Below are 24,672 nucleotides of genomic sequence, written 5' to 3'. Positions count from 1 at the left end.
GTAGTGAGCTAAGCTAACAGTTACTCTTCTTTAAATGAAGCTTAACTACACTAAAGCTACAGCCCTGGGAAATGTAGCAAGCTAAGCTACAGCAACATGGCAAAAGTAGTTTACTACATCCAAGCTATTTAAAAAATAAATAAAAAAATTATATTGAACCAACATCATACCAAGTCAATGCTCTCTCAGTGATCAATAAAACTGTCAGTCAAGCAGATAGACATGTTCAGTTTAATTGTTTATTCAACAGCTGTTCCAAACCAATTTGGCAACATAATCAGTATTAAATACAGGGCCGGACTGACCTCAAATTGTGACATAGGCAAAATACATTTTTGCTGTCGGCCGGAAACCTCCTATTGGTAGTTGGTGTTGTGGCTTTATTGTATACAGATACATTTATATAAATGGTAACACTTCACAATAAGGTTCAGTAGTTAACATGAACTAAGAATAAACAATACTTCTGCAGCATTTATCTTAATGTTAATTTCAACATTTACTAACACATTATTAAAATCAAAAGTTGTTTGCTAACATTTGTTAATGCACTGTGAACTAACATGAACTACCAATGAACGACTATTTTCATTAACTAACATTAACAAAGATTAAAAAATACTGTAACAAATGTATTTTAATGAAATCGTATGCAAATGTTTTTTTATTTATTTATTTTTCCTGACTCGTGTCCCGTATCCCCCAGTTTTCTATCATTATGTGGGTGTTCAGTTTTTTTCTGTTATTTGGCCAAAGTATCATATTATGAAAGATTCATAATGCTCTGTTCACATGAACAGTGATAAATTTGAGGGCAGTGAAGCAAGTGTCAAGATCAGTGACATGCGAGACGACAGGAAACCAATATCATCACAGTTGTTTCCTCTTTGTCTGATGTGTCACAGTCGCTTGCTTCAGAGGACATATATCAGGTTTAGGCACTCTCAATGAAACCTATATTAACTTGAGAGAGAAAGCAAAAGGATCAATCTGTTTAAGGATGGTAGACGTTTGGTGCCAAGTGTGGAACCTGCAACTATTGTTGTGTCTCACAGGACTCCTGCAGTGGGGTAAGACTGAACTGAATCACAGATATAAACCTTGAATTATTTTCTCTGAGGATATATAAGTTTTGTGACAGTATGTCATTTTCTCACCCTCATGTTGACTCAAATCCAATTTGAAATGCAAAAGGCTAGCAAACATTCAAGCTGAACTTTTCCATACAATGAATGTGAATGGTGATTACGATCACAGCTGTAAGGCTTCAAAAATTACTATAGAATACCATAAATGTTACATACAAGTGGTCTGACTATATGACTTGTGAATATATAGATTTTGAAGCTCTTAAATCTGATTTGCACTTCCATATATTCGACCTTGCTCTTTCATAAGACAAGAGGGAACTAATACTGTCACGCAAATATAATTTGGCTTCAGAAGACTTGGAATATAGCACATAGTGCAGGAGTCATATTTTTTGAAGGTCAATGTCTCCGGTTGCCATTCACTTTATTGTATGGAAAAGAGAAGTGTGAATTAAAAAAATGAACTTAAGTTATATGTGTTTGGAACATTAGGGTGAGTAAATGATGACTATGTTTATTTCTGGGTAAAATATCTCTTTGAGATTTGCCTGTCTTGCCTCTTTCCACACAGATCTTTGCAGTGGTCAGATTCAGGTCCAGATACAGAAAGGTCCTCTGTATAGAGTGAAAGGATATCCCATCTCCATATCCTGTAATGTTACAGGGTTTACAGGCCCATCTAACCGGGATTTTCAGTTCATTGTCAAGAAACCAAACATTATTAATATGATCAGTACCAGTGACCCAGGCTTTGCCTATGGAATGTTCTCCGATAGAGTAAGAAATAAAGAGATTGAGATTCAAAGGCTGTCAGGATCTTCAGTTCTCTTGAAGATCAACAATTTGCTGGAGAATGAGGCAGGTGATTTGCTCTGTGAGACCCTACACACAGGTGGTGCATATTACGGAGATTATGATGATGAAACAAAGCTTAATGGTAAGATATTTATTTATTTTGAGGGTTTTGGTGATTAATGAGATGATTTGGCATTTTGAGATTATTGAAAGAGAAATCCATCATTTAACATCCATTCACATTCCCATGTATCCCAAAAGAAGGTGATCAGCTATAAGCTATAATATATTTATATTAAACACTACTGTATCATCCATCAGTCAATGATATAATATCAGCTGATATCAGTTCTCTAGCTGTTAGTATTGGCTTCGAAAAATGCATATGGGTCATTCACTTTTTTTTAAACTTTGTAAATACATTTTCAATGACAAAAAAAAAAAAAAAAAGACTGTTTTATCCACAGTGATTGCAGACACTCTAGAGGCATCATACTCTGGCTCTCCCTCTCAGAGCTTGTCTGAAGGTGATCCTCTTCAGCTTGAGTGCCAGGTCTCCAGCCAGACTTTTCAACATACTCATCTGTCCGTCACCTGGTTTCTCCATGGTGAACAGGATGAAAACCCCCGGCCAATCATTACTCTGGATAAAGATCTGACTGTAAAGCCAGGAGCTGAATTTGAGGATCGCTATGGTGCTGGTCTTATCAGCATGGATAAGGTGGAGGACACAACCTACAGACTGAAGATGCCTCAAGTGCAGCTGTCAGACCAGGGGAAGTTCTTCTGCAAAGCCATTGAGTGGATCCAAGACCCAGACCGTTCCTGGACACAGATTGCCCACAAAACCACCACAGCATGCAATGTGGAGATCAAACCAATCGGTGAGATTCATATTTTGTGATTTAAACCAGAGGGTCTCAGCTGATTTTTACTCCAGGAAACAGATTTTGCACTTAGTGTCTAGGAAAAAAGTTTAATGTACGAAAGTAACAATAATATCCTTACAGTCAAATGTTGATATTTAGTCCCATTTATCTACCCACTTTTCTAAGTTTTTCTTAAATTGTAATAGTTTCATGCTCTTTTCAGTCAATAACTCACAGCAGAGAAAAAAATAATAAAAAATTGTTGAACCCATGTGTTAATGCATTCTGTGTCATATTTTCTGTTACCTATAGTTCGTAAATCTTTTTGAGGAAGAAGGCAGGTCACACAGCCTGCCCATGATGGCATTTCTAGCTTCTACCAAATGACAGATACATTTGTAGCATAATAATGTACAAAGGATGTCATATGTAACTAAGTAGGTCACAACCTGGTGTAATAACTGAGTGTGTATGAGTAGAGTCATACACAGGAAGTTGTGTAAGAGAACCTGTTTAATCTCATGCTGTTTCCTGTGTCTCAAAAGTGGCCCCTGGTGTAGGTTCATTCAGTGTTTATTTGAAGGCTTCAAAGGGGCCACTACAGGAGGGAGACGCACTGGACATTCACTGCAGTGTGAATGCACAGAACCATCCTGGTCATTTCTTCTCGGTGACTTGGCTGAAGAACCAGCAGAAAGTGGCCCAAATTGGATCATTTGGGATGCTCACTATGTTTGATAGTTACAAAGAGAGAGAGAATGCAGCAGAGATGAGAGCAGTGAAAACCAGTCACATGGACTACCTGCTGACCATCCGTTCGGCTCGGGCTGAGGACCAAGGCCAATACCAGTGTGAAGTATGGCAGGAAAACATGAATGAAGATGGCACCTTCAAAAAAGTACAAAAACAAATGTCTAGTCCAGAGAATTTGAGCATCACGGCTAAAGGTAAATTGTTCCTCCTATAGTCATTGTGCTATTTGTTCAAAGTTAAGTATGGAGAAGATAGCTAAACGTAATTATGAGTGACAGTAACAGTGATGCTTGCCTTGAAGTAATAGGCATTGGTTTGCACTCTTTGCAGACACTGACATTGTCTGTTTTTTTTCTTGTTTTTTTTCTTTCTGCCTGTCTGGTCAGAGAGTGATCTGGCGGTGGTCATGGTGATGGAGGATGCAGTGACTGAGGGAGATGCTCTGCGGGTCACCTGCTCAGTGTCGGGATTCAAAGGTCCTTTATCTGTGTCATGGCAACACAAGAAAGACTCGGGGGTTTCCTTCAGTGATGTCATTAGTCTGACCCATGAGGGAGTGATGAAAGATGTTGGGGCAAGATATCAGAGCAGAAATGTTCAAACACTTCATTCTCCAGCTGGAAACTTTATTCTAGAGATTGGTGCATCTGCAACATCTGACAGCGGCGATTATAAGTGCATTGTGTCTGAATGGACAGTACAGAGCAATGGCGAGATGAAGACAGCCAACACCCAATCTCAGCAAAAAGCCATTATAGTTAATTCTGTTGGTAAGATTACTATATAATCACACATTATTCTCAGTAACAGAGAAAACTGTCAAGACATTCAGCCAAAAATTCTTTGTCGTTACATTGCTCAAATTTGTACTGCTACTGATATTAAAATTTAAATAATCACTGCAGACATTTCTTTTCAGAATCTCTAATGAAGGTGACCTTGAAAAGTCGTACAACAAATGTTCCTATAGAGTCTCCAGTAGAACTGCTATGCACAGTCAAAGGGCCTAAAGTGTCTTTGGCTGTACGCTGGATGTTTCAGCCCCGCAATTCAACTGTTCAAACAAATATTTTATCCATACGCCACACTGGAGAAATCGCCTGGAGAGCAGATCAGAGAAACTATCAGCTGTCCATTGAAGCACTGCCGACAGACACTCGTTTCACTCTCATGGTGCCGAGAGCCAGCAAGCAACAAGACGGACAGTACCAGTGTCAAGTTGATGCCTATCAAAAGGATGTACAGAAAGCCTTGAAGAACTCCAACCCATTGGCGGTGACTGTACAAAAACCTGGTAAAAACAGCTATTAATTCAAAAATAATGTATGTAAGGTTCAATCTGCATTAAACGTTTGGACATGCTCTCATTTTTATACTCAGAAATACTCAAAATGCATAGGACTTAAGAAAAAGGTGCTCTTAGATTAATTTCTTTGTAATGTTATATGTAAAAGTTTGACTGAATAGTGAAATAGCCAACAAAAGTACAGCATAGTTCCTTCAATACTGCTTAAAATAATCCCAGAATCCACCTTGTGAAACTGGTTGCGTGAATTTCCAGAGTTGGAATCTGAAAAAGCTCAAATATGATAGAGTTTGGACCCACATTACATTTGGTGTCTTAACCACATACATAAAAAAGTGTACCTACAAACTGTTACACTGTAATTATATTTAAAGTATCTGCATAAAATTACACATATAATCAGAATTTTTACCATACAACAACCCTTAACTAATTGTTAAACCTACCCTTTCCCCTAATCTTGCCCATATCCCATCCTGGTCATATTTTATTTTAAATGTTACATTGTAATTACACAAATATGTATTGAGTAATATTAATAAACAATATTTTTAGTCATTTGATCGGTACGGAGACCTGGAGGGCAAAACATCCAGAACTGCAGCACAGGCTTGTCAATTTTACATCTGTCCAACAATATTTGGACTATTTCACCAGTCTAAAGAAAACAATTATATGTAAACAAACTACACGTTTCTGGCTCTTGTGACCCATATACAGCACCAGTCACAGTTTTTTAGTCACAAAAAAAGAAGAGACATTCTAAAGTGCTTAAGATGAAAACTGCTTATCCTGCCTTAATGTTCTAAGACAGTGATTTTAAAAGATCAAATTCAGTATAGCCTACACTTTATTTAAGATGCACACTCTATACAGGCAAGCTGATGAGTCCAAAATATGAACACAACAGAAAAATGGTTCATCATGGTTTTCTATGGAAAAATTCTTAACCTGAAACATTTGTGTGTTGCATAGTTCTGGGCACATCTGCTTGCCTGTATATATATATATATATATATATATATATATATATATATATATATATATATATATATATATATATTAGTGGTGGGCGTTATCGGCGTTAACGTGCTGCGTTAACGTGAGACTCTTATCGGGCGATAAAAAAATATCGCCGTTAATCTATTCTCAAAGTTGGGTTGGGAGCTGGGTCTATAATACGCAAGCTATGATGACTTTCACCTTGATAGTTTAGCGCGGATGTATACCTAGCCGAATAGCACTGTAGGGGGCGAGAACGAGTCTTGAACCTGTGTGTATGCGTGCTAACATGGATGCAGCTATGAAGCCGCCGGGTTTGCTTCAGGAAAATTTATTTTAAGAAGCTTCCCAATGGAAATCGGCAAGTCATTTCTGTCTCTACGTTACATGGTCGCGCTCTCTGTATCGCGCGCACAGCGGAGTTCCGCCCCGGTTCGCACACACACACACGCACACACACAAACAAACAGACGTAAGCGCACACACAAGTGAGCACACTCCCACTCCTATTTGTAAATATTAAACCGCAAAACGTCTATTTAAATATGACTTCTGTGTGTCTCTGTGTTAATGTATGGCGCAGACGCGCGGGTTTGTTCACTACTCATACAGAAGACCGCGTGACGCTTGCGGCGATATTAACATCTGTCGTCTCACTAAATGAGGACATAAATACATGAACAACATCTCCAGAACTACTCTGAGAGTCACTTCATGAGCATTCGAGCGTTTAATTTGAGAAAAACTATCCTCACGGCAACCCGTCAAAATAAAAGTTTGGTTTCACTTGAAGACATTGGGCAGAACGTAATAGGCTACTACTACTAAAACTATTAAAACCTTATCTTTAAGGAATAATCATACAATGTCTTCAATGTTATTATCAATATTAAATTCTTGATGACTGCTAGTTGTTTACTTATCTACTTGGCAGAATTCAAATGAGCCATTTTAATCTAGATTAATTCCAAGATTACAGTGAGATTAATCTAGATTTAAAAAATGTATCTATGCCCACCACTAATATATATATATATATATATATATATATATATATATACTAAAGGACTACTACAAAAGAGACTCACACATGGAAATTAAATGACAGGTCATTTGTAAATGTCCTTTCCCAGAGCACTTTTGCCAGTTTGTTCTCTTTGCACATGTTCAGAACAACCCTTTTTTTTAAGTAAAGCATTTAGATAACTGTAAATTCAGCTGTTTGATCTCTCTTTCCTCCTCACTTTGTAATGTTTAACATCAGTCAGCAAGATGAGACTGTCCTCACCCACCTCTCATTTGGAATACACTGTCAACACTGATGCTAAGCTTGAATGCTCAGTCATGAGGACAACCACAAATACCTCTCGTTTCACGATAACATGGATATTTGGATCCCAGATGCTCTTATCTATGGACCTAGATGCTGTTGTCAAGTTTGGCCCTGCAGCTGGCCTAGAGATGGACCAGAGGATCCGTATGGAAATAAGACAGAAACAGAACTTCCAGCTGACTATCCACCAAGTCAGAACATCTGACAGTGGACAATATCATTGTGAGGTGGAAGAGTGGCTTCAGGATCCTCTTGGTGACTGGTATTCCCTAAAGAAAATGTCTGTTTCCACAGAGATGGTTGTCAAAGAGAAAGGTAAAAACACATTTACTTCACTGAAAAAGTATTTTCACTGAACTGCTTTATTCTACACAAATATAAGTTTTTAATTGATTATGATGCAGGGTCCTGAAAAAAAAAAAAAAAAGAGGTCGAAGGAGAGTCAAGTCAAAAATGTATGTCAAGTTCCTAGAAAAGTACTTTGTATGATTTCAAAAGTGTTTCAAATATTTCTAATATTGTATGAAAATGTACAAATGAGATCGTACAAATTTATACAAATTAGCAACCATTATGCATAAAACATAAAATAGTTATGAACTGACTTGAAAGTGCGTTGGATTCAGGACAGATGTTACCACCTAGGCATTTTTTACTTTATGCCACTAAAAATATCAAAACTATTTAAAAAAAAAAGAAATATTTGCATGTATGAATTTTTATGTATTTTTGAATAAATGTAAAAAATCAGACCAAAAAAAAAACACATACCCACATAATGTCATGATCCAATTACTGATGCTGGACTTGTTGTCTTTTTGGTTTCAGCCAGTGATTTCAAAATGAATAAAGCTGACACTCAGCTGAAGGTTGAAGAGGGAAAGCAGCTAATGTTGAAATGCTCAGTGGATGGTATTGGGTCTGATTCCACTCTTCGTTACTCCCTTACCTGGATGTTTGACCGATATCAGTCCTCCAATGTGGCACTTCTGACATATAGTCATGATGGCCGTCTGAAGTACAACAGCTTTGACTCAGAGCTTGAGGGACGACTCCACTTCTTCACCCCAGAAGTGGGTGTCTTTCACTTGACTATCCATAGATCTATCCAGGAAGACAGGGGGCGCTACTACTGTCAAGTTCAACAGTACAAGCTGGACTGTAAAGGCCAATGGTCACTTAAGGCAAGCGACAAGTCAGGTTTTACCAATGTTACTGTTCAGCTAATAGGTGAGTACTCTAAATTTCAATTTAGAATTCTGAAATCATCAGAAAATTGAGAAGAACATTAATGCTGATTTTTTTCTATAAAATTAGAGAACAAACTACACGTTCACAAGAAGGAAGAAAGCCTAAACATTAGCAATCTACAAGCGGGGTTCACCATTGACTGTGTCATTGAATCACGGTCCAGTGATGCATCTGTGTTTGAGGTGACTTGGTCCAGGCGTCAGAGAAATGAACGACCTGTCATCATGTTCAATGCCAGCCGTGATGGTACCTTACACAGTGCAATCAATGATAAAGATCTGGTGTTTGGACACCCAAAAGGCATGCACTATAAGCTGACAGTGCCAAACGTCAACCCCACTGATACTGGCCTGTACCACTGTCAGGTTGTTGAATGGATTCAGACAGCTCCAAACAAGTGGAGAAGGATAGGTGAAGACAAATCTGGGGATATATCCATCCATGTGGACACTGAGGAAAGGCAAAAAGAGGGCAGCTTTGCCATGGACAAGAAGGACAAGGATCGTTTCATCAAAGAAGGAGAGCAGTTTGATCTTGAATGCTCCCTGGATGTAGGAAAAGAGGACCCTACTCATCTCTACAGTCTCACGTGGGTATTTAATAGACCAGAGTCAACTAGCGGGATACCATTATTGTCCTACTCTTATAATGGTCGTCTACAGTACCATATGAATCAGGACAGGTTACGCTTCTCTATACCTACTTCTGGTACTTTCCATCTGGCAGTATTAAACTCTGATATAGCTGATAATGGAAGCTACCAGTGCAGAGTTGAGCAGTACCAGTTTGATTGTGAGGGCCAGTGGAAACCAGTGGCAAAAGACCTATCAGGCTCAACTATGGTCACAGTTCACAGTATCGGTAATACAACCATTTATATCTTGTCCATGTTTAATCTCTTAGTGCAGTATAACTATTGACTTTCAAAACTCTTATGACTCTGCTTATGACTATCAACACAGGATCTTCCTTAGATGTGTCTGTATGTTTTGTTTTTGTTGTTTGATCTTTGAATTTCTGTTTAATTTAAACAGAAAGTAAACTGCATGTTCAGAAGGACAACCGAATGCTCAACATTACAAATCATCAGGCTGGGTTCACCGTGGACTGTGTCATTGACTCACGATCCAGTGATAAGTCTGCCTTTGAGGTCACCTGGTTCAAGGTTCAGAAGGAAGCAGGACCAGTCACAATATTCACCGCCATGCGTGACGGTATCTTACACAGTGAATTTAGCTATAAATATCTGGTGTTTGGCCGACCACTTGCCACACACTATAAACTGACTGTGCCACAGATCAACCCCACTGATATGGGGCAATACTACTGTCAAGTTGAGGAGTGGCTTCTAACTGCTAACAGCTGGAAGCAATTGGCTTCAGATAAATCTGGAGGGCTCTCCATCTATGTTCACACTGAAGGTAACTATCCAGAATGTAGCATGTTTTTAGAGAACCCCTGCTGTAAGCAATTGATAATTGATAATTACCACTGGGCTTTAGTCACCAAATTATTAATCAGACCAACCAGTCAGATTTTAGGGTAAGGTTTAAGACTCATGTCAGGGTTAGGGTCTTGTACACCTGGGGATTCTCGGCACTGGTCTCTCTTTTCTGACAGGTTCAGTTCAGTTCATGGAACTCTTTCCTAATGATCAGATGATCTAAATCAGGTTAGTTTAAAGGTCAGGACACACCAAGCCAACAGTTGGCCTTGAGCCAATGTTAAGCCATTGGTGAGAACTGTGAAGGGGCCATCGGCCACTTGTTTAGTACATCATCAACCTATAACTTCCCTCTGATTTTAGGGGTAGGTTGTGGTAAGGGTTTGGGTTCAGGGTAGGACTATGTTTCTGTCAGGAATGTTGATCTAGGACTAACAAAGATGTTGATCCTGGATTTTAGCAAACTCATGGTCACCTCAACAACACAGCCCCTAACCCAACCTTCCAGTGCAAAGTCAGTAAACTCGAAGGAGGTCTTATATACCTGGAGAAGGCTATCTGTTAGCATTCTCATTCAACTTAATGGCAGTTTCTTGGCTAACACAAGATCGCCCAGAACTACATACATATTTTGAGGAGTGCGCTTTATAGTTGTAAATGACTAATCACTCTGGAGCTGCAGGAAATGACATAATGAAAACACTAACTCTAATAGTATTTTTAAAATCACTTAAAGCATGTTTATCCATAAATCCTTTGTATAAATATTTTTCTTGTCCAAAAAGCTAATAGCTAACATTTGGTTTGTCTTCTCAGGTGATTCTGAAATACAGACAAACCCATTGGGAGCGACACTGGGGGTCACTATTCCTCTGATTTTCATTCTAGTATTGGTCATAATATTGTTGTTGAGAAGGGATCACAAAAGGAATTCTGAACTGAAGAAGAAGAAAGACAGTCTGTGGGCTGAAAATAACCCTCTTACTCCAATGCCTGAGGAAACTCCGGGTGCAGGAGATCATTCCTAGATCCTCTAGCACAGTAGCTGTATTAGTGCAGTAAAACACAATTGCATACACAAAATGTTGTTACTGAGGGATATCTAGCCTATTTTAACAAAGTTAACTTACCCCTAAATTTAAGGATCATTCTGACCAGACTGTTTCATTTGTATTGCTATAACTATTTATTATAAGAGGTAAAATAAATAGAATATTTAAACTAGTGGTTCTCAGCTGGTTTTGTTTCAGGGCCTTGATTTTATATTATACATCAAGTGGTGACCAAACACAGAATCCTACCAAGCTAAACAAAAATGTTTGTTTATATTTAATAAGCTTGTGTTTATAGTTTGAGAATCTCTTGAGTTTAGATTTTATACTCTTAGTTATTAATCCACTGCAAATATCACACTGTGGCCATGTTTAATCTCTTTTGAAAACATATTTCAGGTTGCATTTTACCTCGCTTACACTGTAAAAGTGATAAGTTGACTTAACTTAAAGAAAATTAGGAAACCCGTTGCCTTAAAATTATTAAGTAAATATTTATTTATTTATTTTTTTTTTTTTAAAGTTGACAATTCAATTTTCAAGAACTTGACAATTCACTTAACTTATTTTTTTAATTATCATTTACTTAAAAATTTTAAGGCAACGGGTTTTCTAAAAAAAAAATTAAGTTAAGTCAACTTATCACTTTTTACAGTGTAGTTTTGTTCTTGGTTTTTGAGGATGAAAACATCATGCAAAAAAAAAAAATTAAAGTAAGTATTTATTAAGTATTGCTACTATTTAACCTTGTTTTTACCCTACTGTCCATTGTATCAGAACAGAACTACAACATATTTTTCACTTGGTTTCTGCAGTTGTAATTGCATATTATTATAGAGTTCACATTGGAATTGTGCTGTATACATGGCTGTAAACAAATTAAGTTATAGTTACGATGGTGCTATATTTTCAATTGTATGCAGTTAAATTCATTCTTTTCAGTTGCTCACAGGCAGTTCAATAGCAACAGCAACTGTGGTCACTGAGTCAGATCACCACACATGCTGTTAAGACATTTTCATGGTAGACAGGAAGTCAAGATGCTCTGAGCAGATCTGTTTAACAATCACAATTCAGTGGTTGTGGGTTTTTTTTTTTTTGTTTTTTTTTTTTGCTCAAGTATGTTGGGTTGATCTGACAATGAAGGCACAGAGGAAAATGCTTTCTTTGCAAAAACACAGTATTTTTGTGCACTTTCATATCAATAAACTTTTTAACCTTTTACACTTAAGCAATAACCTGCCAAGAGTCTTCTAAAAAAGAGACCAAACTTAAGTCTGTGTTCCAAAGCATTCAAGATTTACTACAGTTGGATTTGAAAATTTTCTATGCTCAAAAATTGACAATAGACAATAAATGGATTATAACTTCTGCATAAATTTACTACCATAAAATCCACTAGAAAATACAAAATATTAAATAAAAACTTTGTCAAGCAAATACATGGTACATTCCTTTCACTGAATAATAATAATAATAATACACTCTTAAAAAATAAAGGTGCTTCACAATGCCATAGAAGAACCTTTTTTGTCTAAATGGTTCCGTAAAGAACCTTTAACATCTGAAGAACCTTTCTGTTTCACAAATGGTTCTTTGTGGCAAAAGATGGTTCTTCAGATTATTAAAAGGTAAGAAAGAGATGGTTCTTTAAAGAACCTTTGACTTAATGGTTCTTCTATGGCATCACTGTGAAGAACATTTAAAGCACCTTTATTTTTAAGATCGTAATAATAATAATAACAATAATAATAATAATAATAAAATAATATCATTATCATTTTGACTAGGTCAATGCCTAGGAAGCGATTTCTAATGAAGGGGGTAATACCAGGTACTGAAAGCAGGAGTGTACTATATTTTTCTAAAGATTACAAATGAATTTCCAAACATTTTTGTTGAAAATAAATAAATAAATAGAGTCAATTTTTCACTGTTATTTGTTAAGGTCTATCACCCACTACTTCCCAAATGATGTTCCAATTATAAGCCTTCATAATGGTGAAAAAGGAAACAACTTTTCATGCCTTTCCCACAGCACTGTATCTGCAGGCTATTTAGTTATAGCCACAAACACATTTTCTGCATAACTGAATTTTTTTACTTCCGCTTATATATTTAGTTAAAAATGGTATCTTATGCAGAGACACTATAAAAGAACCATAGTCTTATTTTCCCAAAATAAGTTCTATTTAAGAGATTGTACTTCACATTGTTTCTCAAAAATCTCGCATCATACTGAAGGTATGGATAAACATCGCTCTCTAGTGGTGAAAAGTGGCCTCACAGCAGCAAATGATTTCATACCATGCTGTACAGCAGGGGTGTCAAACTCAGTTCCTGGAGGGCCGGAGCCCTGCAGAGTTTAGATGCAACCCTAATAAACACACCTGATCCAGCTAATCAAGTCATTTAGGCTTATTTGATAACTGCATGGTTTGTGTGTTGGAGCAGGGTTGGAACTAAACTCTGCAGGGCTGTGGCCCTCCGGGAACTGAGTTTGACACCCCTGCTATACAGTATGCATCACATGTGTACTGTAATCTGCTACTGCAGGTTATGATGAGTACACAAAGACAAGCTAGCTTTGAAAGCAAGATCGCACCTTCCCTGCATAATAACTATAAAAGACCACCTCCAAAACACATGAAAGCACACAGGCAGACCAGAGGCTGATCAGCGACACCTACCTTGGCTTTAATACAGAATTGTTTACTGTTACTGCTGTATGGTGAGAAACTTCAAAACATTCAATAAATTAGCGAACTTAACAAATCATTCAAAATTATTTTCAACCAATTTAAACTGTTTGCCAACTGTGATTTATTAACAAAAGAATTAAATCAAAAGAGTGATTCATTTTGTAATGTGTGCGCTTGTCTGTAGTGTGACCAACATCATGAAGATGTTCCATTCTCTTCTACTAAAGAGGTCGGTTTTGCTTAAGAGCCCCAAAGAATCCCACCGGTCACAATAGTGACCGTAAAAAAGGTTTCATTTATAAAGCTTTAAAAAAAACCTTACTGACTGTTTTAATGCACTTCCTGCAAATATTGAAAAAATTAAGGGTCTCAATTAAATATGTGCAGTTTCACATAATTAGTGCAAATTGTCACATGACCAGAGCAGTTTATTTCCTGTTTGCACCTTGAGAAGATGATAACTGCATCAAAGCTCCGAAACGAAAGGCGTTGTTAGTATGTTAGAAGTATGTTAACAAAAAGATATGACAAAGATGTTTGGCACACATTATCTTTAAGGTGTCTAGTATTAATATATGAATTCACATATATTCGGTTTTGTTGAATGTGGTTATAGAATGAGTAAACATGTTGATGGTCACAATAGTGACCAAAATCCAATTGCAGTTGTTAGTGAAAATTACACTAAAATGACAAATTATTGCACTACAATTAAAAATTCAAATGTTACAAAATTACAGTATTAATGTTGTAATACTGGTAGCACTAATATAAAAATTTAATATTATATTTTCCAAAAAAAGGAAAAATTTTGAAATGCGTTGATGGTTTAATTTTTTTGCCTTTTATCTCAGTGTTCCTATCAGTGTTGCATAAGGTTTTTTAAAGCATAATAGTAATCCTAGAATGTGATCAAAGAGTTTAAAATAGCTGGGCTAAGATATGTAACAATGTTTATGACTGCAGAAATATGTTAATTCAGTACACCCATTATCCCACCATTATTGAATTTCAAAGGGTTACTAATGAAACATCATTTGCATATTTTCATGTCTGGGAAAACTTTGAAATGAAACGGGTTAATGCCTATCACCTCGCAGCTCTACCCATTACCATTCACCCAGCACCATCTAGTGTTGCTATCAAGCAATAACATTATTAGAGCACACCATACACACTATTCGTTGCTCATCTTTCAGTTAAAGAATCGGGTGAGGCCCTTTGAATAAACTCATTTGTTAGTTTTATTGTATTTAATATAAAGCTGGATGAACATAGCACAGTATTTTTTCCCATTAGAAATAAGTTTGAGGGAGGACAAAATAATCACTGCTTGTAAAACAACTTTTTTTTCTTTCTCTTTTTTCCCCCCCAAAACTAACTTATGGAAAATAACAAAATAAATGTTGTGCATTTGTTGAGCTCATGCCCTAAGGTTAGACACCATATTTAAATTTATGCCATTGAAAAGTAAACCGGTCACAGTTCAAAAGTTTGAGGTCAGTTAGGATTTTTTGAAAGAAACTAATAGTCAACAAGGATGCATTCAATTAGTTAAAAATTACAGTAAACTTCTACTTGTACACATAAAACATGTACAGTTGAAAATTCATTGTTTCAACAAAACAGAAAAAACAAACTCATTTTAACAATATTTTACTTTTTTATTTTAAATAAATGTTAAAAATCTATTTTGTATTAACAGAATAATCAATCATTTCATCATTGTTCACTGCATAATACATTGTGGATTATGATAACCCTGCATAAATTGACCAAGCATCTGTGTATTGTGGGTTATGTGCAAGCATTTATATGTTCTCTGTATTAGTTGCATGTAGCTGACTGCACATCTGTAGTATACTGTATTACTTAAATATAAATTAGAAAAAATTGTGCATTATGAAATATAAGATGTGGTTTGTGCATAATGGCTAGGCCCAGTCTGAATGTTTTTCCAGATTTTCTGTGCTGATTTCTGCTGAATGGCTATTACATTCTTAGTAGAAAAATGTAGAATGTAGACACTTGTAGAATGACGTTAATGACGGTCTTTTCATTTCTGTGGAGCTTTCTGTGGGTTCACATTTTGTGTTTGTCTCAATTCTCTTACATTTTTAGATATAGTATGTACAGTGGTACGTTTTGGTATTGTTGATGGGGGTTGTGCAAACAATAAGAACTAAAGAATTGGTTCCACTCCGCACAAAGTGGAATTTAAAGTAACTGTATGCAGTAACTGTATGCATTCCCGGAATCTTCAAAGCTGATAAGATATAGAATTGTACCACTTTTTGATAAGATAAAAAAAAAAAAACTCATTAAATTAAGTTAAATGTAAAAAGCTGTGCAAAGGCAAGTTTTTGTACAACTGTTCATGATCTATAGGTCTGTACTGTATGCATCTTTATTATTTTACACAACTAAGAGCAGATGAAAGTATAATGTATATCATACATCACAAATACAGAAAGACATTAAGTGAATGTTATGCCTGTCAATTCTTATGAGCTCTCCATTGTACTCTTAATTTTGGCTCTTGTTTTGGAGCGTGTGTTGACTTCTGACGTCGACGGCGTTGGGGATGCAGCAGTATGCAGCTCAAATGGAGGATCATGTGAATCTTCCTCTTTCACTTCCCCCTCCTCACATCCGTCCATCTCTGTCTGATGTTTTTTGCAGTGTTTCTCAAAAGTGGACATCTTCACAAAGATTTTGTTGCACACCTTGCAATGGAAGAGCTGCTCTCCATTTTGTAAGTGCAGTTTGAGCTGCAGATAAGAAGAGTGAGCGAAAGCCCCCGAGCACACGCTACAACACAGCATCCCGCTGCCCTGGTGGCTTTTCTCGTGTTGTTTTAGCATGGACACCGACCTGAAGCCCTTGTTGCACGTGGCACAGATGTACCTGCCCCCGCCCAGCTCCAAAGCCTGATGGTTAAGCAGGTGGGCTGACGTGCGGAAGGCCTTGCCACATTTGTCACACTTAAAAGGGCGCTCACCGGTGTGCAAGCGCAAGTGTATAATAAGTCCGGCCTTTTGCGTAAAAGCCCTTTCACATTGTGTACATTTGAAGGGTTTTTCCCCGGTGTGGAGCCTACGATGGGTTTTCAGGTGTGAGGCACGGCCAAAGCACTTATTGCAATCTGGGCATTTGAAGGGTTTCTCACCAGTGTGGATGGTCTTGTGGCGCATTAGTTGGGACGACTGCATGAACATTTTGGAACATACACTGCATTTGTACTTCCTCTCTCCGGTGTGTGAGCGCAGGTGCAGGGCCAGGTGGGCCGATGAGATGAAGGTCTTGGAGCAAAGCCGGCAGGTATGAGGCTTCTCCCCAGCATGGGTGCGTTTATGTAAAACCAGACGAGAAGAAAGAGTAAAAGACTTGTCACAGTAGGGGCATTTGTAGGGCTTGTCTTGAGTATGCAGTTGCTGGTGTTTGGTGAGCATGGATATCTGGGCAAAAGACTTGTCACAAAGGCCACAAGGGTGGGATCGAGGCTTGGAAGAGTGAGACATGTTGGATGACTCAGAGCTGAACAAACACCCTCACACCTAATGACAAAAAGCATTAACAAAACATATAGTTTAGTTGATTATATACTGTTACAAAAAAATACATAGGAGTATTTTCTTTTATACCAAATAAATCTATTACAAGTGCAATTAAAGGTCTTTATTGTGTGGGCAGTCCATCGGAGCAGGCAAGGAAGGCTAAATGTCCACATATTTATTCTAAATAAACATAATAACAATGGAATATGGATGTTTTAATCAATTATTTACTGATGTATGCAAGTTAGATATGCAATATGTCATTTGTTTCTGTCAAAATGCAGCTGGAAAAGGCTCAAATTGCCTCCTATATAACTAATTACAGTTAAATATTAACTGACAAAACCTTTCAATCAGCTTGTGGTTAAGGACTGATATGATAACATTTTGCGAGCAATACTTAAATTGCAAATATGCTACCATATGGCCTAGCACAGGGGTGTCAAACTCAGTTCCCGGAGGGTCGCAGCCTTGCAGAGTTTAGTTCCAACCCTGCTCCAACACACAAACCATGCAGTTATCAAATAAGCCTAAATGACTTGATTAGCTGGATCAGGTGTGTTTAATTAGGGTTGCATCTAAACTCTGCAGGGCTCCGGCCCCTCCAGGAACTGAGTTTGACACCCCTGGCCTAGCAGATATTTTACCACAGCCTAAATTTTACGCAGGGCTCTTAAAAGGGTGAAATGTATTTTTCCTGGCATTTGATGTCACCGCTCAAGGTTGGAGAGCGTGTGTACTGTTGTACTGATAATGGCTTAACATCCAGAAATGATTATAGGCTTCATAAGTGTTTAGCCTACAGGCCTCCTTATTTCAAAATTAGTCAAAATATTGATTGTGCTTATGTTTATAAAGGATTTAATAAAGGAGGGAGAATATTACGTCTACACATTGCAGCAGATATGCGGCTTTTCAATCATTTAAATGCTTGTATTGGTCAGTCTGTAGTGCTCTTATCTCTTAAATTTGTGTCCTCTGCAGCATATCACACTCAGATTACAACGCGTTAGCCTATATTTGCGTTCATCTAGCAAAACCAGATCATGTTAATATCTTACAAAAAACATACTATAACTTTATATTGTTGAGCACAGCAGGTTAGATTTATATTTTACACATCTCCTTCCTGGAAATTTGTCTCGAGGACCGGTGTCCTGACACTATCATCAGACACCCAACATATGTTCAAACAAAAGCAAACAATCACAACTGAGGATGTTCTCGTCGCTATCTAACTGGGCGTGGTGTATATGTTCCCTATTGCATTCTTCACGAGAGACAAGCAACAATGAATGATGCAAGGGTGAATTCAAAAGGGGAAACATTTTGAGGACATATGAGACAGACTTCCCCCTGCATTCACGCCGTTCGTGATTATGCAGAATCCAAGAGCAATTGCAAACATGCAAACTCACCCCTTTCACCACCGTTTCCGCCAAAAACATAACTGAAGCTTTTGTTAATATCTCTTAGATCGCTACATTATTCACTGCATACGACTCGCGTCAGATTGTCCGTGTGGTTCTATAGTATACGCTAAATCACCACAGATGAACGGTCATTAATATAGAATGGAGACATGTAATGTATGTAAGCATTTGCAGGTTTTTGCGAAAACCACACGAACTGACAGCGGTGTTATCACTGGTGCTGTAAATAAAGGAAAATCAGTTTCTGGCTTTCGTGGAAGCCATAGAGTAGCCTAAGCAGCCTGTCATGCTATCAAAATAAAAGTTGTCTAATGGCAAGAACATAGGCTAGTTATATTTACTTATGTAGTTATGCCTTAATATAAGCCAAATAGAGATTTCAGCAAACATTACGTTTATTAAAGTTATTTTTTGCCACCGTAAAAAAATTAAATGGTATGTCCTAAGAATTCATCCTTGTTTTGTTTTTTTGTATAACGAGTAACGGGCATGTAGGCCTAGTAGACACGTTCTTTATTATTATTATTATTATTATTTTTATTTTTTTATTTTTAAATGTATTTATTTACTTACTTAGTGTGTGTACAAGTTATTTTCTTTCTATTCTAGTCATTTATGGCATCACCCTCCCTGCTGCTCAGGTTAAATATTAACTAAAAAATCTTTAACATGTTTATTATTATTATTATTAATAATCTTTAACATGTTTTTTTTTTTTAATTATTATTAGCCTATTATTTACTTATTTTAAACAGAGCTGAACCCCCCCACCACCAACAAGTTCATTCATTGAACTTACAGTGAATGGGTAGGTTTCATTTTCGCAAAACAGGCTCTTTCCACAGAACAGAAACCTAGGATTTGTGCGCACTGAGAGAGTTTAACTGTCTCATTCTGACCGCTTTGCTTTCATTCTGCTGGTGCGAGTGGAAGCATCATCATGACCACATAAGGACCATTAAAGGTAGGAAATAACCTCACGAAGAAGTTACATTTTTAGAAGTTACAAGTTAGTTTTGTAATATTATACTAATATAACATCACAATATAACATATTCATTTATTTTCTATTTCATCATTTGAATGGCTTTACTAAACTTTTGGCTGATGCAAGGCATAAGCAAGCAAAATATTACAGAATGCTCCCATTTATACTTCCGTTTATGATGAGTTCCTTTCATACAAGTTTAAACATGGTTTTATTTTATTTTATTTTATTTTATTTTATTTCTATCTATCTATCTATCTATCTATCTATCTATCTATCTATCTATCTATCTATCTATCTATCTATCTATCTATCTATCATTTATTTATTTATTTGCATCTGATAAGCTTGAGATAACATACATATGTGTTTACATATAGTCCACAAGTGATTTTGTATCGTCTTCTAGGAAACATAAATATAACTATAAATGAAAGAATTGCAAATGAAGATATTTGGAAGAATCTTGGTAACCGCGAAGTTGATGGTAGCCATTGACTTCCGTTGTATGGGGACATAATATAACATAATATAACAATAAGCAGAGAAAAACAGCAAGAGTGTTACTAGCAATTTATACTTTTTTATTTTTAGCTTGAAAATCCTAGCTAAATTTGAAACAATAAGAAAGGAAGACATATTGTCATGGATCTGCAAGAGAGAGGACCCAGATGCAGAATGAGTAGTGATGGTGTACACAATAAGCAGAGTGAGGAGTGAAACACTGCAAAAAGTAGAGCAAGCAGATGACACAATGACAGGCTGGGAGGGTGACCACTGAAACCAGTCCTGAGTGACAACAGGCTTGAGGGCTTCAGAAGAAGGGGGAGCACCAAACGGGATAATGGTGAGGAAGAGGAGGAAACCAGAAGATTGATTTCTCAGATATAGCACCAGGCACTGCGTGAAAATGCGCGTTTCCGGACTGAGCACGTCAGCACACAAAAAAGTTTCAGTGTAAGTGCGCTGGTGTTTCTGATGTCTTGACACGGACAGAAACGGACTCTTTTGTGTGCGGCAGTTTTCCAGTCCGCTCACTAACGCGATGAACCCCCAGACACAGCCGGAAATGTTCGACGCACTCACCGGTAAATCCACGTATCGTCCTGTTCCCAAGCAGTGAAATCTCCGTAAACGGCCAATCATAAATCTCAGTAAACATCTGTAAATTACCGTGCACTTAATATATTTTAACCATTGTGTGGTCTTCGGTCATTTCTGACCGGAGAATTTTACATTTTGAATTTTTTTAAACGGTAGGCTACGAAACTCGGTGACTTTTATGGCACTTGGTATGTGAACACAAAAAAATTGAGGGCATGATTCGAAAAAGTTAAGTGGTCGTAAAAAAAAAATAAAAATAGTCACATGGACAAATTACCGACCATAGTAAATGAATGGGAAACGGGGAAAAATGACAAAATACAGAACTTTTTTGTGTGTACAATCTACAAATCCCCAACAATGCAGAAAAACATTGCACAGCAATGAAGGGGTGAAACTCTAAAACATCTAGAGTGCAAAGTCAACACATCCACTCATACACACACTTGTACACACAAACACCCCAATTAACTGGTGTGCCTGTAACACAGCAACTATGTGAAATGAAATCAATAATTCAACCACAATGCAGTTAAAAAGTGGACAACAAGGAATGGGTTATACTCTAAAACATCAAGAGTGTAAAACAGATACATCCACTCACAGACACACACTCAAATGAATTGGTATGGCTATAACCATATAGCCAAAATGAGTTAGAAGAGTGAAATAAGAGGTTGAAATCAGATCAGACCCTGAAGGGTTAGGCTCTGATAAAGCATTCCTCTTCATTTTTGTTGCATTTTTATAGTTTTTTAATGTTTTATGTAACAACATGCTTTCTGTGTTCAGGGTTGACTGTAGTAATAATAATGCAAAAACCTATATAATAACCTATATAATAATAATTGTAACGGGGCTGACGAGACGTGAGACATGGCATGGTCATGAATACAGGCAGGGTCAAAACAATGGCAAATAGGTATGGCAGGGACAAGACAAAGAGCAATCCTAGGACAAGCATGGGTCGACGATCGGCGAACAGTATCCGGTGGGCAAGGCAGAGCGATAATCCAGGGAACACGGGCTAGAATCCAATAGGGGTGCAAACAGGGTCCAAACGGCAAGGCAAGGGTTAATCGAGGGAACACGGGCTAGAAACAAAACATGGGAAAATAGGCATGACAAGACTAATAACACTAAGTGGGCTCCGTAGAGTAGCTATCGCTAAGAGAGGGATAAGTGCATACAGTGGCTTGCTCAGTTGGGGACACTTAATTTCTAGCGATTATAGCCGATTTGATTGCACAGATACTATTTAAACTAAACTGAGCTAGATAATGACATCTCTGAATTCAATAATGAAATGCCTTACACTGAAAATTGAGTGTTTTAATCTTATCATTATACATTACTGACACTCTATCCTCCAATTTGATACTGTTAAGTGCTTTGACACAATCTGTATTGTTAAAAGCTCTATATAAATAAAGGTGACTATTGACAATACTCGGCCGTGAGGAAGAGAAAGTCCATGGCTTAAGTAGGGTGTGTGATCAGTGCAGTCAGCAGTGTGATCAGTGCAATCAGCTGTGTGTGCAATCAGTGCAATGGATGATGGGAAATTGAGTCCAGTGTGATGTGTGCTGTGAGAGTCAATGTGGTGAGTGAGTGACCTCTGGTGGTGAGTGAACGGAAGTTCATAGACCGGATTCGTGACAATAATAATGTAAAAAATATATAACCTTGACAAAAAGTAGTCTTTGAGAATGCCTAAATATACATTTATATCCACAACCTAATAAAAGTAAACAATTATTGACAATTATGTCTAAAAACAACTAGGGAATTCACAAGACTCTCTATAGACGGTTTCATCGGGCACATGCGCCTGGACCAAAGTTAACTTCCGGTCTGTGTTTGTTTATCGGTCTTGTTAGTGGCACCGGCTACAAACGCAGTTAAAGTTAAAGTGATGAGTAATGAAGTTGGGCTCAGGTTGTTGTGCTGTGGGATATGTTTCACATACATTTAATTATTTGTGGCGACCCGCCACTATATCAAAACGGACCGATTTTCTAAATGGCTTCGTTGAATAAACATGAGCACGTAATGCACGTTTAAAAATCTAAACGAGGCGCGGGTGTTTTTATATCACTGTATTTCTGAAGGACAACTGTCTTTAGAAAATGTTCGATGTCATTTTCATTTAATCTTGCATGAGATATGCCTGATAAAGCAGCGTTTGTAATCTCAGCACTGCTTTCTGTAACATGTAGCCCAACAGCTGTTACTGGAGAAACCTCTAGTCCTCCCGCTTTAAAGCGCTTCCTGCTAGCAGAGAATGAATTTGCATTTTTAATAAGTCCGTCCAAGTAGTTATCGCTTCATCTCAGTCTGTCTGATTTAGGCAGCAAACATATTTTGCTTGTTATCAAAACATAATCTACTCTAGAGGGATTTAGCTGTTGTTACTGATTGTATTTGGATGTCTACCGGAAGTTAAGTTAGGGCCACAAAAGCGCGCATGCGCAGTAACGTTTGTTTATGTTGTTGCTCTTGAAACCATCTATAGAGTCCTATACAGGCAACTAGTGGTTACACCATGAAATTACATGTTTTTTCTTTCTTTGCTCACACCAGGAGGTGCTAATCTGCTTTCAAAAATTGGATTATAAAGGCCTAGTGTCTATTTTCATCTGAAATACTGCATAAATTGAAAAATAATTGTAAAAAATGTGAAAAAAATTTTTGTACTATTTTCAATGGGAAAAATTGATCATAATTATTGCATAAATATTCATTAGTACCATAAAATTCTCTCAAAATACAAAAGAAAAAATATTAATGAACAAAAATATATTAGATTGATTTTACTGAAGAAAAAAAATAATACATTTCAGGTGTCCGGTCACTTTTGACCGTGAAGACCATGAGTGTGACTCCCAAATAAGGAGCGCACAAGGGTTAAAATGCTACTTGCCTTCTACACAAAAATGCATTATATGCACTCATAAAAACAGTAAAGAAAGCCATAAACACAGCAAAGTATCAACAAAACTCAATTTTATTTTTCAGCAAATGCAGGACTGCAAACATTTAACAGGACAGCAAATATTATTCAACAAACACAACAGGACTGCAAAATTTAACTAATCATTTAGATTGATAAAAAGATTTTGCAAACACAGACACTTCAAGTGAATCATTAAACTGATTAAACAATAAAATATATTTTAAAAAGTCAATAAAAATATACACTATTTAATAAATACAATAATGAATACACTTGCAATGGACACTGCAAAGTCAGGGCAGTGATTACCCCTCCATCTCAGGCACACACACACATTCTACAACTCTAATGGCACCATCAAAATAAGAATACAATAACAAAATGAGAGGGATCATAAACATTTCATGCCATTTTCATTTAGTACTGTCCTGAATAAGCAATTTTAGATATTTACATATACGGAATTTATAAAAATTAAACTGAATTTATAAAAATAAAAATTTATAATTTATAAAAATGTTCAAAAGTTTACATACACTTGAGTCTTAATACTGTGTCATTACCTGGATGACCCACAGCTGTTTTTATGTTTTGTGATAGTTTTTCATGAGTCCCCTGATTGTCCAGGGATGCAAGTTCGACAATCTACTTACACTTAAAGTGTTTTGGGAAATACAGCCTGAGCAGTTCAACTGCCTGCTGTTCTTCAGAAAAATCCTCCAAGTCCTGCAAATTCTTTGGTTTTCCAGCATCTTCTGCCTATTTGACCCCTGTCCAACAATGACTTATGATTTTGAGATCCATCTTTTCACTCTGAGGAAAACTGAAGGACTCATACACAACTATTATAAAAGGTGAAAACATTCACTGATGCTCCAGAAGGAAACAATACATTAGGAGCTGGGGGTGTAAACTTTTGAACAGGATGATAATGATGAGTAAATCATATTTGTTCTTTTAGTACTGCCCTTCAGAAACTACATAAAATACTTATTTTTTTTATACTTTTCAGACAAAATAAGTAGTTTACCGATCA

At 37.0% G+C, this 24,672-nt stretch overlaps 3 protein-coding genes across 5 annotated transcripts in view; 2 read left to right on the top strand and 1 right to left on the bottom strand.

Annotated features, from left to right (window-relative positions):
- Window positions 1-933: 933 nt before the first annotated feature.
- On the top strand, window positions 934-12,790 carry LOC131546505 (immunoglobulin superfamily member 2-like). The gene is made up of 11 exons (XM_058786106.1): window positions 934-1,070; window positions 1,663-2,028; window positions 2,354-2,770; window positions 3,301-3,702; window positions 3,895-4,278; window positions 4,428-4,802; window positions 7,081-7,464; window positions 7,978-8,379; window positions 8,467-9,261; window positions 9,435-9,821; window positions 10,661-12,790. Exons 1-11 carry the CDS (start codon window positions 1,001-1,003, stop codon window positions 10,870-10,872), a joined length of 4,194 nt encoding a protein of 1,397 aa, XP_058642089.1. The 5' UTR covers window positions 934-1,000; the 3' UTR covers window positions 10,873-12,790.
- Window positions 12,791-14,951: 2,161 nt separating this feature from the next.
- Window positions 14,952-18,896, bottom strand: LOC131547096 (zinc finger protein 239). Of its 3 annotated transcripts, none has more exons than XM_058787386.1 (2): window positions 17,502-17,640; window positions 14,952-17,155 (listed from the first exon to the last, which is right to left on the bottom strand). In XM_058787386.1, the coding sequence occupies exon 2, from the start codon at window positions 17,117-17,119 to the stop codon at window positions 16,103-16,105; it is 1,017 nt and encodes a 338-aa protein (XP_058643369.1). In that variant the 5' UTR covers window positions 17,120-17,155; window positions 17,502-17,640; the 3' UTR covers window positions 14,952-16,102. The 3 variants fall into 3 exon arrangements, with proteins under 3 accessions (XP_058643369.1, XP_058643368.1, XP_058643367.1); XM_058787385.1 differs by having other exon boundaries at window positions 14,953-17,155; window positions 17,576-17,657; XM_058787384.1 differs by lacking the exon at window positions 17,502-17,640 and adding an exon at window positions 18,574-18,896 and having other exon boundaries at window positions 14,955-17,155.
- A 524-nt stretch (window positions 18,897-19,420) lies between these two features.
- LOC131546491 (sacsin-like) overlaps window positions 19,421-24,672 on the top strand; it is a 31,540-nt gene continuing 26,288 nt past the window's right edge. Inside the window, exon 1 of the mRNA XM_058786076.1 lies at window positions 19,421-19,552. The gene's annotated coding sequence lies outside the window, so the exon portion shown is untranslated. The remainder of the gene's footprint in view (window positions 19,553-24,672) is intronic.

Source organism: Onychostoma macrolepis, chromosome 09 (genome assembly GCF_012432095.1).
Source record: "Onychostoma macrolepis isolate SWU-2019 chromosome 09, ASM1243209v1, whole genome shotgun sequence".
Lineage (NCBI taxonomy): Eukaryota > Metazoa > Chordata > Actinopteri > Cypriniformes > Cyprinidae > Onychostoma > Onychostoma macrolepis.
The sequence above is the reverse complement of the archived record's forward strand: the minus strand, read 5'-3'. Positions and strand labels throughout refer to the sequence as shown.

Coding starts and splice junctions, on each gene's coding strand:
- LOC131547096 (XM_058787384.1), bottom strand. CDS start 17,119: ATGTCTCACTCTTCCAAGCCTCGATCCCACCCTTGTGGCCTTTGTGAC.
- LOC131546505 (XM_058786106.1), top strand. CDS start 1,001: ATGGTAGACGTTTGGTGCCAAGTGTGGAACCTGCAACTATTGTTGTGT. Junction 7,465..7,977: donor GATGGTTGTCAAAGAGAAAG/GTAAAAACACAT, acceptor TTTTGGTTTCAG/CCAGTGATTTCAAAATGAAT. Junction 9,262..9,434: donor GGTCACAGTTCACAGTATCG/GTAATACAACCA, acceptor TAATTTAAACAG/AAAGTAAACTGCATGTTCAG.